This window comes from Conger conger, chromosome 15 (genome assembly GCF_963514075.1).
Source record: "Conger conger chromosome 15, fConCon1.1, whole genome shotgun sequence".
Classification (NCBI taxonomy): Eukaryota; Metazoa; Chordata; class Actinopteri; order Anguilliformes; family Congridae; genus Conger; species Conger conger.
Window position 1 is genome coordinate 22,078,450 of NC_083774.1, and position 19,199 is coordinate 22,097,648.

General features: G+C 40.5%; 3 protein-coding genes across 5 annotated transcripts; all 3 read right to left on the reverse strand.

Annotated features, from left to right (window-relative positions):
• Window positions 1–2,923: 2,923 nt before the first annotated feature.
• LOC133111982 (nuclear receptor-interacting protein 3-like) lies at window positions 2,924–7,209 on the reverse strand. The gene is made up of 7 exons (XM_061222638.1): window positions 6,961–7,209; window positions 5,808–5,990; window positions 5,553–5,635; window positions 4,980–5,119; window positions 4,800–4,852; window positions 4,295–4,392; window positions 2,924–4,036 (listed from the first exon to the last, which is right to left on the reverse strand). Exons 1-7 carry the CDS (start codon window positions 7,132–7,134, stop codon window positions 4,021–4,023), a joined length of 747 nt encoding a protein of 248 aa, XP_061078622.1. The 5' UTR covers window positions 7,135–7,209; the 3' UTR covers window positions 2,924–4,020.
• Window positions 7,210–8,040: 831 nt separating this feature from the next.
• On the reverse strand, window positions 8,041–12,292 carry LOC133111890 (forkhead box protein M1-like). 2 transcript variants are annotated; one of them, XM_061222526.1, is made up of 7 exons: window positions 12,207–12,292; window positions 11,183–11,310; window positions 10,459–10,632; window positions 10,223–10,351; window positions 10,086–10,119; window positions 9,824–9,987; window positions 8,041–9,045 (listed from the first exon to the last, which is right to left on the reverse strand). In XM_061222526.1, the coding sequence occupies exons 1-7, from the start codon at window positions 12,208–12,210 to the stop codon at window positions 8,344–8,346; spliced, it is 1,335 nt and encodes a 444-aa protein (XP_061078510.1). In that variant the 5' UTR covers window positions 12,211–12,292; the 3' UTR covers window positions 8,041–8,343. The 2 variants fall into 2 exon arrangements, with proteins under 2 accessions (XP_061078510.1, XP_061078511.1); XM_061222527.1 differs by having other exon boundaries at window positions 12,176–12,261.
• Window positions 12,293–12,953: 661 nt separating this feature from the next.
• Window positions 12,954–18,609, reverse strand: sinhcafl (SIN3-HDAC complex associated factor, like). Of its 2 annotated transcripts, none has more exons than XM_061222063.1 (6): window positions 18,504–18,609; window positions 16,991–17,157; window positions 16,525–16,624; window positions 16,202–16,316; window positions 15,812–15,962; window positions 12,954–15,655 (listed from the first exon to the last, which is right to left on the reverse strand). In XM_061222063.1, exons 2-6 carry the CDS (start codon window positions 17,116–17,118, stop codon window positions 15,451–15,453), a joined length of 699 nt encoding a protein of 232 aa, XP_061078047.1. In that variant the 5' UTR covers window positions 17,119–17,157; window positions 18,504–18,609; the 3' UTR covers window positions 12,954–15,450. The 2 variants fall into 2 exon arrangements, with proteins under 2 accessions (XP_061078047.1, XP_061078048.1); XM_061222064.1 differs by lacking the exon at window positions 18,504–18,609 and adding an exon at window positions 18,369–18,488.
• Window positions 18,610–19,199: the final 590 nt, after the last annotated feature.

The following is a 19,199-nucleotide window of genomic DNA, read 5'->3' on the forward strand; positions in this document are numbered from 1 at the left end:
TGGAAACTAAATGGTCTTATCAGGTGCATTTTGCTTACTAAACTATACAACACATTTTATCCTGGAAAAAAAAATTGCGGTCCATTGATAGAAGATTTTTGTCAAATACCCAACCCCTATTAACAAGTCAATAAATTGAAACACATTCCATGATTTCACATGCTATTTATTATTCAGAAGCACTGTGGCTCCTTTTTTATATGCATACTGAATAATAATACAATATTCTGATCATGTATTTAAATGCTCACCGATATAAAATGGGGTCACGTCACTGGAAAATTCCCTCTATTGTGTTGTCAACGGTGTTTCAGAAATATTCACTCAAGACGAGAGATTCCTTTGAACTCCAACAAAGGAAGTCCTCTATTTAGACGTAGGCCTCGCAAAATATTTTTTTTGTTATAAAATCTCAAGAACTGACTCCGCGTGCGTATTGAAAATGCTACAGTTTCGTTACGCAGGCGAAAAAATGCTGTATTGGTCTTATGCAAGTCACAATAGTTTTTAATGAGAAACTATTATGCATTTGGTCCGCTGGAGGATCCCCCCACACTTGTTTTACCGCCGACATGTTACAAAATAAGGAATTGTTGGTGCTAAAGCAATGGCATCTTAAAATAGTTTTTACAGATAGAACCGTGAGTTTTAACGCTTTTAAATGGTTTATCAAACCATTTATCATTGAACACAATGAATGACTGCAAGGGCCGGTGAGACTTAAGGGGTTAACAAAAACTGTGCTTTATCAGGATGCCATGTTTATTTCTGCTCCTCAGGACTGTAGCTAGGCATCCCTAACCCACAGTTCTTGGTTCTAACTTCTTTGATTCATTAGAAGGTAATACTAATGTGTTCCTTTACGCAACAACTGGGTACATGTTGTAATGTATTGTTAAAAAATAAACCATAAAAAGACTCATCTAAAATAATAACGATTATTGTGCCTTGATTTTCACAGCATGTGCACTGGTCATTGAAATCACTAAATGTTCCATGGAGATTTTAGTTTTCTGAATTACAATTTCAACTTGAATGAATCTAACACAGAATTTACCTGCCACATGCTAGATGAACTGCTGCTGTGTAATCAGTTATTATATTTTTAAATATTTAATATTTCTTGATGAAAAAGCTGGAGGTCCAATTAGCTGAGATCAGTGTTTGATGGCAGCCCTCTGGCTGTGTGGATCTGGCTCATGGAAAATTGCCTCTTAATTGTTGCACACTGGGTGCTGCTATGCAAAGGGGAAGTCACAGAATGTCACAACACAGGTGCATTTGAGAGTTATAATCCTACAACTAGAGCAGACTCCCAGTGCCTACATTTCTTTGAAAAGGTTGTATACATTGATACAGTACAAGTATTTGGACAATGACACCATTTTTGTTGTTTTGGCTGTGTACTCCTTACTGGACTTGGGTGAATGTGAGGGTGAATGTGAGGTTAACATGCAGATTGTCAGCTTCACTTTCATTTATTCAACCCCCACCAGTTACCAGGCATGTTCAATTCAGTTTAATTTTTATCCCCTCCTTCCAAAGAATTACACAAACATTAAAATTGCAAAGCATATGCAGTTCATTTTGTTCAGTTTGCACATAATTCATGCACCACTGAGGCAAGTTACCATGGTCAGGGAAGCTCAGAGAATAAGCTCTGTGTGTTAAACCAGCAACCAGATACAGGAGCTGCCATGGACACCGCTTGTTCTCAGCAGCCGTATTGATAACGCCATCTGCCACAGTAAAGGGTGAGAAACCTCTAAATCTATGCAGAGCAAAAGCTGGTATGCTGACGCAGTGCATAATTCTCACTCATTAAACACCTCTACCAGCTGAATTTCTACAAGCCAGCGCTTCAGCTCCCAGTGATGAATCTGCCGCCTCAATTTGCCTTCAGATATCCTTAATGTCAAAGGGCTTTTACAGAACATAGCTTCCACAGACATATATTTTAGTATTACAAGACACTCAAGCAGGAAGCCAAACAGGCAGAATGTAGAATGATCATTTTTTGTAGATTCATTGGGCTACCACAGCTGTCACAATTATTGAACACACAAGTGCTCTTTTTGGGAAATTGGTTAAGGTTTGGCCCATGTATCTAACTGTTTTTCTTATTGCTCAGCCTCATAAAGGCTTCCTTAACTTTCCTTGGCACAACTCTGGTCCCATTTTGACAAATTCCAGTAACAGACTCCGAAGGCAATCAAAATCTTAGATCTTAGATTGATTGCCAAGTGCTCAGATGGATGTAATTGAAAGCAGACTGATAATTACACAGATTTCCCCTCACGTATCTGTGTAATGAATTTATTCACACCGATGTACAGGGAAAAGACAGAAGGGGCCACATCTTACCAACAACAATCTAGACAGGAATCCAGCTCAGTTTACCCCACTGTCTGTAATCTATACTCATCATTAATGATTCAGAAATGTCTTAAAACGCCTCCGGTGAATCATGTCCTCCCTGTGTTCCTGCTGTCCTGTAATTTCAACAGGCTTTACAAACCCAGTGATAGGTTATCAACCCACCTGCTATGAACATTGTGATACAGCAGAGCCACTCCCCCAGCCGGCCAACACACCTCTCCAGTAAATATTCTTCCACAATGCCAAACATAATGTACATGAAACATAGTGTACATGAAATGTTTCACATTAATCACTATTTGTAATTTTAACATGAAGATAGTGTATATGCCACATATAGTGAAATGCAAAGTCAATGTCTTTATGTTGCCAACAGACCAGGCCCTGATACTTGCATAGCTATGGTACAGCTGGACTGGATTTATTGTTTTCAAAATGCCGCTATTTCATAACGAGAAATGAGAAATGTTGTTCTTGAAAGGAGCCACATACGTATGATTTTCAATGCTTTGCCTCACGAGTTACATTAAAAATGACCAAACAGTTCATCTTCACATTCATTTTATTTCAAGTACTGTGTGCTATACACAAGTAAAAGACTACCACAGCAACTTGTTTTTTATAAACCAGAATTACATTTAAAAAATGTAAAGATCAATGCTTACACTGACAAATGCCTAAGAAAATACAATTCTCTATCAAAACCTCACTAAGAAATGTACTATATTTTTGCCTTTGGTCAAGAGTGGCTGAAGTAGTTTAGCAGTTATATTAATTAAATTCCATCACACTGTACTTCCCAGTTAAGTTAAAGTACATGACAAATAACTCAATATACATTATTGTCAATGAATACAAAGTGCTGCTTTGTTTAAGTGAGACCAAAAATTGTTAAAAGTTACTAAAACAGAATTAATATCCACTCTACAAAAATAAAAATACAGGCACTATACCAAAAAGTACAGCTGGTATCTCACAGAAGAACCCTGTTTCAAAAACATTGCAGCGGTTAAATTTCTACACAGCAGTGCTCTCCTAACATCAACACTCTTCTACACACAGCTTATGTTTCCTATAATACATGATTTCCACAGCACCTCACAGGGTTGAGCACAAATGTGGGGACTATGGAATGGCTTTATCATGTATCATCAGGAACATCTGGATAGGTTATTAAACGTAAGGCTACCTTATAATGTAGATGAAAATTGTGCAATGTAGGAGGTGTACTTTATTTTCTTGTATGTATGAAATTCCTAAGTATGAAGGTGCAGTTTCCCAAAAGCAATTCCCATCTCAGCACTTAATTAATTAAAATGCAGGAGGAATCAATGGAAACAAGACTCAATGCTCTGACCTGATAAAGAACCTTTGCTGAAACTACATTCGCCCTGATGTCATATTAAGCAAGACTGTGTTCTGTGATGGGACATGAGGGCAGTACTGAGGCATACTATGGTCCTCAGCGGCTGTAATGAAAGGATTACATGCCGAGACATTGGAGTGGCATTTTGGCCTTGGCTGTGCGATTTGTAATTAAGCTTCCATGGACTGACTGCTAACGGTAGTTGACAATTTGTTCTGGATGTGAGCAAGCTACCAATACATTATGTGTGTAGTATGATGCGGGGATTAGCATTCTCAGACTCCAGGAGAGCTGATAAGTAGTGGAGAGAGTAAGAGAAAGAAAGAGGGGGGGGGGGGGGGGGGCAGAAGAGGGCTTCATTTATTGATTGGAGGGTGGAACAAAATGTTAGCAATAATTTTCTAAAGACATCCTAGATCAACATGCATGCACTAATGTAGAGATGATTGCTAATTCATTTTATTTTATTTGTCAGTTTCATGCATTGCAGCTGAACATAATGTCAAAGAAAGGACAACAAGTCCATTTCACAGAGAGGCTTAAACTTACATTTCATCCCTTGATCCACTTTCCCCATCAACAAACTGCACCTGCTCCCTCTCAGTTCTGCCCAGAATGAGAATTTTCTTTTCCATATCAATTACACACTGTGAAAAGGAATCAATGCATGGCTTTCATTTCACCACCACATCATGAGATGAGCTGAAGTAACAGCAATTGTGACAATTAATAAAAATGGCAGTTCTACTAATTGACTAGTCATGGCCTTCAATCAAGATCTTCATCTGTTAAACCAGGTGTTTTAGCAGTTGGCTAGAACAAAAACCTGATAACCCCGGATCTATAGTGACTAAATTGCCAGCATATTCTTAATGCCGAACATTATGTTTGTAATTTCTTATCTCGAAGCCTGTTCAGGACGTTAGTTCAGGACTATTCAGCAATTCAGACAGCGAGACAAACTCCTGTTTTCAGGTAAAACACACGGAATTAGGAGGATGGAAGGCACGAAGGAGCTGACCATCTGGTTAATATCTAGAACATCTGACAATACCTTTAGTGACTTCAAGGTCCTGTTGCCAAGGGAGATGAAGGCTTTGTCATTCTCTGCAAGACAAACAGCAAGTACTTCAACACAATATAACTGTGCAACTGCCTATCAAAAATCATTGTTTAATATAATTCTGCTGCAGGTGTATTCAGCGAATAGATTTGAACTTCGATAACTCCTCACCAACGACAGTCACTGCACATTCAACCTTCACATGTCCGAACTCGAGGCCGAGTTTGTCCATCTGTCCCACAGCTTCCAGGTCACGTTGGAATGGGAGGGAGTCCTTCACTATTTTTTTAATGTTGACCTTGTCTTTCAAGCTGTAACAAATATAACTTACCAGAATGCTATGCAATTCAAACTCAGTTACTAAATATATTCACATATAAAAAAAACATATCCCAACTATGTGGCATGCGTCTATCAATCATTTGATTGTGGCACCGATATTTTTAGTTTTACTTTCCTCATGCTATTTTGCTAAAATAATTTACAACATCCCAAATTGTAATCTGTAAAGCTGTAAACTGTAGTATTCCATTTAGAAGGATAATTTCTTTTAAAACAGTCAACATGTCAATTCTGCATCATCACATAACAGAGGGCACACTTGAGCCCAATTAATTATTAGTAGTGAAGGTAACACTGATGAAGGATGACCTAGAAAGCAGTGACATGCAATCCTGTCAGCAGTGAGCAGCCATGAGAGCTTCTGGGAGATGATTGTCATTATGCAGTCTATGGACGGCTCACCCAAGCTTCTCTATGTAAGCTGTGGATATGAAGTTCAGCTGGGAACCGGTGTCAATCAAGACCTTTAGCTCCCATCCACAATACTGTGATTGGCAGGGGGAGAGAGGGAGAGAGAGAGAAGCTAAGCAGGCAATCGCCTTTTCGGTACTTTAAAGACATTCAAAGTAGTGAAGTGGGGTGGAAATAACAGTCACATTACACTTGATGGCATGCAATCAATTGTGATATTTTAAATTCTGGGATTTTAGTGGTGACCTTGCAGTACACATAAATTAGGTCCTCCTCCTCTGACTGGGTCAGGTCCTCCTGTTTGCTGTGGTTAAAACTGTTGTTCTGCAGCACAATACTATTATTGGTAAGTTTTGTTCCTCTGTTGTTGAGCCTGCACCTGGACAAATTGGTCTCCAACAACCGTCTTTGAATTATGGTATGTGGCTGCTGGAAAAAAGAAAAGCACAATAGAATTTAGGAAAAAAACCTCCACTCCTTCAACAATAAATACTCCATTTTACTCATAGAATTTGTTCAGTGGCCATGCCATAAGGCAACAGAAATACAATTCTGGTTTATTATTCAGCAAAGATTAACACCAGATGGGTTTTCAATTAAATTAATTCAAAGGAGAAAAGAGAAAGGAATGTCAGACACCTCCACCAGCTAGGTAGGCTAAATAAAGGAGGACGTCATTTTCTGAGCCTATTCTTGTAATTCATGTTATCATCTTGTCTTCGGAGTCAGTCACGCGCTCAAACCCAGGGGAATATGACAACACACCTCCTGCTGCGACCATAGGGCCACCACTCCGACCTGAGATAAATACCCGATGACCGTTACATCATCCAGTCACTCACTAACCTCGTAGCCACACACTAGGGTTACAATACATTCAATTCTGGCATTATATCAAAATGATTTGTGTATATTATGATGAATTTTGTTTCCAGCAATGGAGGAGGTCCATTTAGTTCTTAAGAATTTTTTCCAATTGCTAATAAATCAACTTAAATAAACAAAAAAAAGAACAATACCATTTTAATATAAAATACATTACAATTACATTATAATTGTACTGATAATACTGGTAGCATTAACAGCGCAGTCCTACAAATGTATCAGGGTCTGTCCATTAATTTCTTGGTTTAGAAGGCTGGTCATGCGTCAAATGAGCAATTAAGTTAGAGAATCTGTTACGCACTGTGAGATTACATTGGCAATAGCACACAATCACAAACCACAAACCAAATACGTCACTCTATACAATGAAAGGATCGGTAATGACGTGCTACTCAACCTAACATTCAAATAAACATAGTAGGGGAAAAGGCTGTAGGCTACACATCGGAATAATAACAAATAAGAAATTAGTCAAATCGCCGCCCCAAAATGGATCCAACATCACAAACCTCACCATTTCCTTGGAGGTTCCAAGTTTCTTTAGTCCGTCCAGAGGTAGGAGGTCGGCAGAGTCCTTGTGGATGAATTGCACCGCCTGCTTCATTCTCCGCTGCTGTCTCAAAGCTGCAGCCTCCCGCATCTCCATATCTTTCCTGTCGCAGCCCTTTCGAAATCCAGAATACAACATCGCTGGTCTTCCTTGAACTGAAATGCTTGTGCCGTAAACTAGATGAACACCTAGCTGTCTGCGCCTACAGTAGGCTCGCTCTATATAACTGGACAGTCGTGTGACGTATCGACGGAGAGAGAGGGGAGGGGGGAGGGGGGAGGGGGCAAGCCCAGGGTAATAAGGGTTATTCTACCCTTGAGCAAATATATCCCTGACACAAAACCGAACATGCCATTTTGTCACCATCACAAATTGGATAGCTATGTAGGTGAGACGATCGTTTCGTGCAGCATTCACAGTTTTTTTTTTTTTTTGATCAAGCCTGCAGGTAACTACCAATATAAAGGAAATGGGGGTAGGACACAGTAAAGCTGGCAAGCTTACAATGTTTTGTATAAAAATGGAGTACAATGAGAGATCGCTTTGAAAGAGGGGTGGTTGTTGGGCCACATTCAGCAGGAGTTTCAGTGAAGACTGACTGCTAAATTTAAATAGTGGCTGAAGTAATGTCATCGTAGAAATCTGAGGGAAAGAGATTTAGGGGGGGGAAACTACATACTTCTTAATGTCCATGCATTGGTTTGAGATGCAAGGCAAAACAGGCAAGTAACCCTGAATAAGTTCACCACAATATCAATCTAAGGAGGGACCTGGCAGTTTAATTTCAAGAACAGTCCATCAATAACTTGAGGGGTCCATGATTATTTTTTCCTATATTTGTTTAATATAAGGTATTCAAATATGTCTGCAGTAGATTAGCTCGGTTTTGTGATGTGGTCTCAGTTCTACCCTCAGGACACACTGAAGGACATTTTGAGTGGGAGAAATGCATGAACTAATAATGAGAAACGCAGGTCCCCACAGGCTGAGAACCCTTGAGCCCAGCTGGAATTATGGCTGAGGGAGACAACCAGGCCTACAGTCTTTAAGGACCAAAATAAGACTGGTTTATTTAGCCAGCGCAATTTGTAAATGCAATTATATTGCGCACGCACGCACGCACGCACGCACGCACGCGCACACGCGCACACAGAGCAAGAAAATCAAACCAAAAACAGTTTACCCTTTTCATTTATCTTTGCATTTACTTGGATGATTCTCATAAATATCAGCTGGAACAAAGAATATTCATAGTACTGGTAAACGAGAGCAAAGTTTTTGGAGCATAATTTTAATCATAACTGACACATGTCCATGATTCCTCAGACCAGATGCAGAGCATCTGTATTAAGTAAAGTCTGACCAGCTGATATTAACAAGCTCAGCTCCCCGTTCAAGGGCCCCGAGGGAGAAATCGGGAAAGACGGGAGGCAGCGTTTCATTACTGGCCTGGGGTTCACACTCATCCCCCTTCTGAGATATTCCTCTAATGGGGGTGAAGCTGAAGAAGGAGAAATCAGGCAGGCTGCCATTTCCATGGCAATTTCCAGAAGGCGTGCCTCTGAGGGACGATAGGCCCAGATCTTCATCCTCAATGACCCCACCTTCTGAGGACCTGAAGAAACTGCCGTCCAGGAAGCTCCCCAGGGTGGCTGGAGGGGTGTGGCCCACCCCCAGCAGGGGGAGCGCCCCAGTGGGTGAGAGCAGGGTGGGGTCAGTGCATGGTGTGGACGTGACCATCCCATTGCAGGACCTTTTCACAGGAGTTCTGAAGTTGGAGGGGCTGTCCATTACACTGCCCGTTTTCTGCTCTGAGGAGACCGTATTCTCGCTGCCAAGCCCCGAGTCGTTGCTGGTGGAGATACTAAACAGGCTCTGTGAGGGCAGCTCTGGCTCCTGCAGCACCCGATGCCTCTGCTTGCGTCTCTGACACGTTCCCTTCTGGCAGCTTGAGTTCCAGTGCTTCACCACTACAGCCCCCTGCCGGCTCGGGGTGGGTACTGCAGCTGCAGGAGAGGGGATGGCTGTTGGACAGCATGCGATGGGCAGCTGGCAGAGAGAAATTGAGTTAATGCACAGTATGAAAAAGTATTTCTCCCTGACCAAGATATCAATACAAATCACAACCACATTGAATGGAGCACAATGCATGTAGAGAAGAGAAGAGAGAGAAAGTTGTGTGCAAATTTTCCACAAACAGTCACAGTAAAAGCACATTCCACACTGGGCAGTTTGTCTCAGAATTGACAAGACACACGATTGTGAAGGTGTTGGTGCCCCTTGTTGAGCTTTTCTGTGCTCTTCCATGAGGAGCCCAACAGGGTTCAGGGATTAACAGAGACAGGAGAGCAGTGTAATCACCATACATAGAGAAATCAGAGTAGAGGAGTAGAGTTGAGGAGTAGAGTTCTAGCAACAATCAGAACAATGCTAATTTTCTGGCTATATGTCTGGAGTCTGGAGGGCATTAGCAGGAAGTGTAGCAAGAATGTGTCCTCAAATCACCATCAGCACTGTACTTTGCGTTGCTACCAATGTACTTTATATTTTGTGGAGCTCCTATAAATCTTCTATGTGAAAGATAACAAAATTACCACTGGCTACTGGCATCAAAGTGTAACAGTTCAGAGATGCAAGTCAGGTCTTTAGCTCAGTGGGCTAATCAGAGGGGCCAACAAGGGCTGTGGCTTAACCTGCAGGAGAACAACCCCGTTCCATGAGTGCCAAATGCTCATTATACCTGAACTTGCTGCGAGGGTTTTGTACCTTCTCTGGCCTGTCCCTGAAACCTTGGGTGTTGACACAACTTAATAGTTACTGTGGTTACCTTAGGGGCAATGGCCCTCTGGGTGCCATTGTGGGTGGGCAAGCAAGGAGCGTGGTGAACGGCTATGGGACTGACAGCAGGTGGGCTGATGAGCACAGGGACCGGGACCAGGCAGTGCAGAACACCACGGGGCAACAGGGGGGGCATCTTCCTCCTCCCAGTGCCTAAGGATCCAATCAATCAGTCAATCCCTCAACCAATCGAGATAAATCACTCTTACATCCATTTGTTTGCAACAGCACTTGACTAAAGCCTGGCATACCTTTCTTGCTCTTTGTCTCTGAAGAAACATCTTTCTGGGGGAGGCAAAAAACAAAACAAAAAAACCCCACTATTCAGAGACATGCATGTGTGATGTAATAATTATTCCACAATTATTACAAAGAATTAAGCCCTCACATTTTGTCCAAGAGTCAAGAAGACATTGGGCTGAGTGTGTGGTTTCATCATCCAGAATGACGTTCTCCCACCTCCTCCTGCCTCACGGATGAAGATATCTTGTGTTGACAAGCTATGGCGGATAGAATTCTGAGAGAGAAAATAATATTTGTGAAAAAAAACAATATGCCGCAAACAAGCAGACGAAATAGGTTCTCACACAACTGCAAATCCGAGGAACTGTAAGACTGTCTCACCCTCCAGCCTGGGTTGGCATGGTATTTGTAGAAGGGAAAGTGGTCCTCCACCCAAGCATAGATCTGCTGTAGAGCTAATCTCCTGCCAGGGGCATTGTTCAGGGCCAGCTTAATCAGCTCAGAATAGGAGTGCTGAGGCCTCTTCACTGGGACACCAGAGGGTGGTTTCACTGCCTGGGGGACAACACTACACCATCACTATCAACAGCTCTGCCCACTGGAGGCCATTTCAGGCCATCCCAGCCTTGCAGGCCAGGGTTCCCACCATATATTTAATGAGAAACATACATCTTACTGTGATTCACACCTTGTAAAAATGTAACCAAATTGACATTCACAATATATTTACAAATTCTTAACCTCTTTAAAAACCAACTGCGTATACCTTGCAACTAGGGTAGGACAAGCAACAAGTGAGATGTATCCATTTGACCAATGGGAAGTTACTGGCAATAATCAATTATTTATTATTTTATCTGCATCATCATCTTGTGAACCACCACAATCGGTCCAATAACCCAATCGGTCCCCCCGCCCCCCAACATAAAGTTTGGAAACCACTGGTTCCGATTCTGCTGCTAAAATGAAGGTACCTTAAGGATTCAGAATACGTTGCCTTCCGTTTCGTTTCCATTCCGTTTCTAATTTTACAAATTAATAGTGTTGTCGTTGTTAAGTATAGGAAGAGGAAGCTTGCATTTTGCACAGAAGCAACTCGATCTACCTTTTGTTGTGATAACGGGTTACTCTTTAGTTTTGACGAAGCCTTTTTTTCAGCCACAATTCCACGGCAGGAGAACCGTCCCAGCCAGTTAATATTGGTCAGACTGTCGTCCAGATCCATCCCATTTTCTGCAACAAAAAAAACAAAAATTTAGTCACATTCATTACAGAGAATGTTTGCTTACTCATTCATTAAAAAAAGCTAAAATAACGAATTCATTGCGCTCGTCGTTGCAGCCTTAAATTCAACAAAAGAGGAAACGGAAATTGGAGATGCTACTGTCAGCAAACCAAACAAGTAAGTTAAACAGTCCGAATTCCATTTTTAAATCAATAAGCCTACCATGTGGGTTAATTACTTATGTTTACCACGGACGCTTTAATGAACACACGCAAAAAGGCCATCTCTGAAATGCCTTAGAGTACCCCCCCACCCCCCAAATGGCAAAATATTGACTTTCGTTTTTACTTCCGTGTATTTTCCTCAGTAATCTTGATGATCGCGAACTGCATTGTCATGTATAATTTCGGCGAAAGGCATAACTTAGCTTGATACAGCCCAGAATGAATACTGTAATGCTTCGATAAACTAAAACAAAGGATTGTCAATTCCGGTGAAGACAGGGATCTTCAGTTTAACCGGTTCTTCCAATTTCTAGCAGCTGTTGTTTCTTAACAGTCCGACGTAGCAAACCATTGAGATTATATGAACCAGGAAAGAAACAGCCATTCCAAACGCACCAGAACTCCGTTATTTAGATTACTGTTTACACTGTACGATCTACCGATTGTATACACAGGCCTATTACTGCAGTTAGCTAGCTTATGATCGATATCTACATGCAAGCCCCGGAGAGTACAAACGCGTGCCATGTGCGCTAGCTAGCTACATTGTCGTATTATGTAAAATAATAGAACCTTAAAGTGTCATGATATGGGGCTGAACACTACTCAATCCCTGATTCAACACGCTTTTTATAAACTCGATAGTTACGTTGTATTTGTGGAGGAAAATCGTCCCTCACCCATTTCTTGTTGTCTAAGCAAAAACCGTTTTGAAATTGGTGGCTTTAACTATTCCATCCAATTGAAATCCAACCCATGATCTCGCGATATTTTAAGATAAGCGTAAAGACACGCCTCTACCGCCATTACGTGCTTTGGGTGGTAATCATTTTTTATACAGTCTATGGTGGTAATGTACGCTCTTGTTTTGACGGAGTCAACTTTCCCAATACAATTCCAATAAGGCGAAATACTAATATTTCTATTTAGGAATTCAAGTGTTTCTCGAAGTCGATGTGCAGAATATTTGTATGCCAATAATAGAATATAATACACGCAGCTAGTTAACTGGTACCGGGAAACTACATTTACTGCCTTATTCTGCCAACACGTAGTTTGGATTGGTCGTTGTTACCTTTTAATTTTCATTATTCTTATTAGTATTATTATATTCGTAGTTGTGGTAGGCACTACGTAGTACAGTAGCAATAGTCTTGGCCCCTTTAGTCATGGTTTAATTGATTGCAAGACGGCATTTCACGCTATTGTGTGAATGTATGGTAAGGTATATTATTTCACCAACAGGCGAAGCATTGGCGATGCATTCACTAAAGAAACAGATGGTATACAGAATATACTTAAGCAAAGCTTTCAGAAGCTAGGCATGCATACATCCATCAGGGAGAATAGCTAGTAAGCGTTAACCCAACGTTATGGGCGCATTTGCCACCATCTAGTGGATTCTCAGAAAAAACTCAGAACAAAAGTAATTTTCATATTTTATTAAAATACAGATTACAGTAGATATATAAAATAACATCAAATTTAACATTAACCAAAAAATCCAAAAAGTGCAGAAAAATTAAAATGACTGAGTTTCTGTATGAGGTGTAGACATGTTCAGCAAAATAAATAAATATAAATTAGCTGGGGCAGCTCTTCTTTATAAAAAACAGCTATTGTAGGGTTTCAATGATTGACCATAAGGCACATTTCACATTATGCCTGGATAATGTACCTTGCTTTTTAGAAATGTAAAAATGTATAGCAGTTCCCTGTGAACCAAAACAGTTTCAGCTAATGGAATTTAACATCATCCTCTAAGCATTTCTTCTCTTCTGGCATGATTCAAGACAATATTCTTATTTTCAGAGGTCCCAAAACACTAGAGGTGACATACAGCACTAAAACAAAACCACCACCAACTCCTCCAATCATAAAAAAAAGCAATTTCACTGCAGGTACTGAGCTATAGAACTGCTGAAAATGGTAAAAAAAAAAACGGTAACCTATATGCATACCAAATCACAAAACAGATTTTTTAGATCTCTATTGAAAATCAAGACGGCTATGCAATCCATATTTGTACAGAACAGTGAATTTGTTCTGCAAGATATTTGTGGTCCTGAGCTGCATCAAAAGGGGATTCTGTAGAGCATTCCTATCCAACTAACACTGGGAATGTCAAGTTTATTTAAAAACAGTACTGGCCATATTGTCCACCACTTGGATTTCATGGCAGTCATTCTGAAGGCAAACAGGCTAGTTAAAAATTACCATAATGATTCATAGTAGCTCTTTCTGAGAATGGGTAAAAAGAGTCTGTTTATTAATTACAATTCAGTACTGTATGATATCATAGAATATAAACTCGCTGAAATTATAAATTATATAGAAAAGAAAACAAGTAACTTTCCAAATTTAGTGGATCATAGAACAAGTGAGACAGTGACATAACTGATAAGATATCCTTTACAATAACGGACCTCAGGATGACACCAAAAAATAAAAGAAAAAGCTCAAGGGTGTTCTATGGGACAGTTTTGAGTTTGGCTAATAACATGTATAACCTATAACAGACAGTTGCATTAGTCACCTCGCATACAGTAAAGACAGTGCAATAGTTAAAGGTTGCTTATCAAGCCATCACAAAAAATTTTTTGGGTGGGAACATAGTTTCAGATTTACTTATTAAAAGCAACCACATGGAATGAAAGTGTATGGGACATCAACCCATTAGATTGTATGTTCACAGGCAGATGTAGTTTACTGGCCGAGGCAGCTGGGGTCATTCTAAATGATCAGAAATGGGACAGGACACAGTAGAAAGCAAAAATCAAACCAAATTAGACCAGCTCATCGTAAAGTTTACAGACTTGATTAATGATAAAGGAATGACTTGCATGTACAGACAAACAAACTGAACATTTTGTGGAATTATCAAAGGAACAATTTGTGAATACCTGTAGTCATATACAGTAATGGAATGATTCCAGTGAATTCATTTACAGAAAAAAAGGAAAGTACTCCACTGTTAGCTGCATATAAATATGGTACGTGTATGCAGAGCCATTGGTATTTACAAAACCGATATACAACCCTTGCATCTAGAATTAATGGAAGACTTTTGATATTCTTTTCCTTAATATAGGATTTTGTTAATTTGTTCATGCAGACATGGGCAGCTACAGAGAAAGTATATACACTACCTGTTGTAAAGGGCATGCCTTGCACACAACTCTTGTGGTTCAGTTCCACATTACTGCTTACTCCCCATAGCACCACAATCCTGATCTGGAGTGTAAGCACTAAAACTCCATGGGAACATCTAAAGCTTTACTCCCAGCTTAACCCATTTAACCATTTATTTTTCTTTTTATGAAGGCATGAACAATTCAGTGTGCCAACAAGTGATTGTTGGAAAACACTGGAGTATTGCTTTAAACAAGCATCAACGCTGCCATTCGGAAGTCCAGCTTATTGTTGAATTCTGCATATCATTAAATAAAGCAGCTTTTTTCATACCCAGACTGCACTGTAAAGAACCAAAAGCAAAATCTACAGGAGACTGTCTCTTGCAGTGCCATAACAGTATTTACAAACACAGGTATTGGCATTATATAAAAAATGTTTACAGTCAAAATGCGTAAGAAAACAGTATTCTGCCTTTACAGGCCACATATTATAATAGTTATGTTTCCTGATCCTATAAATATTTTACTAATGCCCATACTTTATATATATATAAAAAAACTTTTTTTTGTCCCTTTTTGTTTTCTTATAAAAAAAGAAAGAAATGAAATTCATTTTACAAAAGAGGAAAAGAATCAATCATAATAAAACTACAAAAAACATTTTATCATCTAACTGATATACATTAAACTAATAAAAATAAAAGTACAGCTGGATGGGGGGGGGGTCTGCCACTGGAGACAAAACTAAGAGGCTCTGAGGGAGGGGCCTCAGGGCAGGGCCTGCAGCCAATCACCAGCTCTCCTTCAGGTCCTCTGGGAGAGGAGTGGGGCATGGGGCTGCAAGAGGGGCAGGGCACGCCTCAGACAGGTCCGTTTCGGGGGCGGGGGTCAGCGTCTCCTGCTTCTTGGAGCCGCAGCAGGGTTTAAAGAGACGCGGGTCGATGATCACCTCACCGAAACGTCCCTTGTACACGATGCCACAGCACACCTTCTGCCTGCGAGGGAAAAGGAAAGGGACCGTTTGTGTGAGTGCAGCATTCATACGGTGAGTAGCAAGGAAGTAACACACTGACAACTACCAGTACAGACCACCTAGACTACACGCTTAGACAGATGCACTGAACAGACTGCGATGCCGGGTGGGTTTGTACCTTTTCCAGTACGAGAGATCCAGGAAAGAGAAGCCAGACGGGGTGGAACGCCTCTGCTTGGACTCGATGTCTGACCCATCATCCGACTGGTTGCTGTAGCTAGGAGACTGGGAAGGTGATGTGCTGGATGTGGTGCTGTGGGCATCGGAGTCTATGGGCCACAAGGAGAAAAGGCATGTTAGCATAGCACAGAGCACAGTGCTGATCTTTATCCCTTTATAATGAAGTTCATGATACAAATCAAACAAAACCTCAGAAAGAAAATGTTAACTAAAGATTATGCAGACAGTCCATACAAATAACTGGTGGACATCGCTGTAGGTGATGGCAGGTCAGGACATGAACAGTAAATGATCAACTGAAAAGTTATTACATTCAACAGCCACTCACTTTGTCTTTTGAATTTGTGGAGCCTTTTCAGTTTGCTTTTCTTCTTTCCGTCCCTGCTCTTCACCTTCCTGGGTTTGGTCAGCTTAAAGCCAGGTCCTGCTCTCGCATCCACAACCTTCAAAGCAGCCAGGCACACCTTTCACTACAGCTGAACATTTATCTATAAACCACATTATCCAAGCTGCTTTCACCTGACTTACAGTAACAGGTCCGCAAATCAAAGTGGCTTCAACTAAGCATACATGATGTAAAGCCAACACTGTGTTACAATTACATGTATAAATAACAAAACCAATAATAGAAATATTATTTTGGTGACATACATGACTCCAGTTCTTTTTTGACCCAAGAGGAAGTTTTTTCCATCGCTTAACCAACAGGACACAGGCATTGCAGATGTCTCCAACTCGATCTTCCACCAACCTATGAAAAAATGTTAAACAAAATAAAACAATATGCACATATTCATGCACACACAGGCACAAACACACAGTTTGTTTTTAACAGGAGAATGTTATGCAAGCCAAATTGCACAATACAGTGACTATTAATGAGTGAATTTCACGGAGTGATGTGAAGAGACATTGCAGGAGAAAACCAAGCGTTTGATTGTCACACCTACTCAAACTTTATCAAAGGAGATGCGTTACCAGACAAATCAATATTCATGTGTTCTTATAAAGATTGCAAAAACACGTTTGAAAATCAAAACGGTTAAAAATGCCAACAATTTTTAATTAACATCCAATACGCATTAGTGTCATGTAGTTGGCATTTCTCTGGACTTACCCAAAACACAGCCGGAAGGTTTCCTCATATCTGCTGCTGTCTGTAAACCGAGAGCTGGAAGACTTGGTCTTGCAAATGCAACAGCCTTCATTACTCCGATATATCTTCGATTTATGAAATCCAAACATTTCAAAATATGTTTACCGCGCTCAAAAGAAACCACAGAACTGCAAAAAGAAAGAAAATGAATTTTGTTATATATCTAGATAAAATACTAAGGCACAGCATATTGTTTATATGCCCTCTCGCTGTGGGTAGCCAACATGAGCTGCTTAGTGGCTTTCCGCGCTGAAAGGGGGCGGTCACCACACGCATCGATGGCATTCTGTCTGGTATTCCTATTAGTCCTGGTATTTACACCACATCCGATAAATATATTTTCATTATTTAAAAAATGTATTGGTGGAATTTAAACAGGGACTGGGTTCGCTGACCCATTGTAATTGCTACCTTGGTGAATGACGGTATTAAACCGAAAAACGAGACGCGACATAACCTACTTTTCTCCCCCAGACATCGTGCACTTATAAACGTCACAAGACAGCTGTAATCATATCGGAATTTGCCTTCCAAGTGTATTTTACATTTAAAACAAACATCGTCGTATTCTTACTGTAGCCTACTGCTTTGCAGTAACGTTAAATGGCTAATTTACAAAGTTTCGAAACTGAAAGAGGTAGCTAACGTTATTTAGCGCGAAACATTTTAAAATACTAGACATGTATGAACACATCTTCCTCAAATTTACGTGAAACAAATGCGGCTAACAATGTGTTAAGAAACTTTACGTATTGCTTCAATTTCACAGCGAAATTTCAAACTAGCCCAACGTTAGTAACGTTACACTCTACTACAAAAACCTCTTGTTCTGACGCCATCGTGCACCTAGCTAACAATCAAAGCTCGTGTTCTTTTACGTTTACGTAATATAGTAGCAAGCTAAGTTACAGTGGTTGAATAAATAACATGGCGTATTAGGACACCTTTAACACTGTGCGGTATAACAATTTAACATCAAGTCAATCACAATGCGAAGCGCCAAGTCAAGCAGCTTGCGTAGTTATGTTTGGAGTCGTCTCAAACAAAAAGCGGGGAGGTCCTCTTTCTTAAAGGAACGTTAGCTAGCAAACAACACGCATGCCACACTCCCAACTCATTCTAAATTTAACCTCATCGGCTACTCCAAGTCAATCATTATTCCTTAAACTGGAAAGTGCTAGGTGTGTTTACTATTTGAAATGCATGCGGTCTGTAAAATGCCAAACTTTTAACCGCGGAGAGCGCGAAATGTTTCTGTTTCTGATTTAGTTTTCCTACAGCTACCACGCCACGCTCCGCTCCACGTTCTCCCATTGTTGTGTGTTAATGATCACCTTACCGACATGCTTCTGTCTAGTTTTCTGACACGACAGACGTCCATTAAGTTCACAAACATGAATTTCCACACTCCTAAAATGTTAGTTTACAACTTGTAGTAAAAACAGTGCGGTGTAATATTAAGAGCATGACTTACCAAGCAAAAACTTTGAATCCTCGCCGTTTTCTTCATACGACACTGCGCATGCCCTACTACTACTACTACTGCATACAGCTGGATATTAGAATATCATTAGCATAAAAACATTGACACAAAACGTCGCATCACAGAAACACCATATAAGGAGTGTCCCGTATTCGTTTGAACACAAGTGCAACCAATAAGAGAACGCATTGGAAGGCATTTAAGAATGCTGCATGTCGGGAAAATCAGTGAACTAGTGATGATGTCAGAACTACTTTCGACGACCTCGTAACACAATTTAAACTACATTTCCCACAAAGCGCAGAGAAAAGAAGGCATGAAACAAAAAAAATCTATTGTTAAACGGGGTTTCCGAAATGGCGCGAACGGGATTTAGTAACACACAAGATACTTTCCCCTCACTACATCAAGTAACTTTGTTATTGTTGTTGTTCAGCGAAATACTATTTTGCATACATTCTACATTTTGTATGAACAGACTACCGTGTTCATGTCAGGAATTTGATCTAAGTGCGCAGAAGACCCGATGTTTACACAGTCCAATACTAGACTGGCTCCTCCCCCTGTAGACGCTCGTGTTGAGTACGTGCATGCAGCGAGTTTCATTCACAAGTTGGCCTGGAAAAGCCTGCTGTGGTTGTTCGCAAGAACTATTCAGAAAGGAGTGTAAAGGAGTGGAGTCAAGTT

What these genes read in the sequence shown, in the direction of transcription:
- LOC133111890 (XM_061222526.1), bottom strand. An exon ending in ATGCCAACCCAGGCTGGAGG is followed by an intron (nt 10,352 to 10,458) that starts GTGAGACAGTCT and finishes TTTCTCTCTCAG; the next exon opens with AATTCTATCCGCCATAGCTT. An exon ending in TCTTGACTCTTGGACAAAAT is followed by an intron (nt 10,120 to 10,222) that starts GTGAGGGCTTAA and finishes TGCCTCCCCCAG; the next exon opens with AAAGATGTTTCTTCAGAGAC.
- sinhcafl (XM_061222063.1), bottom strand. Translation starts at nt 17,118, where the DNA reads ATGTTTGGATTTCATAAATCGAAGATATATCGGAGTAATGAAGGCTGT. An exon ending in CAAAAAAGAACTGGAGTCAT is followed by an intron (nt 16,317 to 16,524) that starts GTATGTCACCAA and finishes GCTGCTTTGAAG; the next exon opens with GTTGTGGATGCGAGAGCAGG. An exon ending in CCACAAATTCAAAAGACAAA is followed by an intron (nt 15,963 to 16,201) that starts GTGAGTGGCTGT and finishes TGTGGCCCATAG; the next exon opens with ACTCCGATGCCCACAGCACC.
- LOC133111982 (XM_061222638.1), bottom strand. Translation starts at nt 7,134, where the DNA reads ATGTTGTATTCTGGATTTCGAAAGGGCTGCGACAGGAAAGATATGGAG. An exon ending in TAATTTATGTGTACTGCAAG is followed by an intron (nt 5,636 to 5,807) that starts GTCACCACTAAA and finishes TGCCAATCACAG; the next exon opens with TATTGTGGATGGGAGCTAAA. An exon ending in GCTTACATAGAGAAGCTTGG is followed by an intron (nt 5,120 to 5,552) that starts GTGAGCCGTCCA and finishes TATTTGTTACAG; the next exon opens with CTTGAAAGACAAGGTCAACA.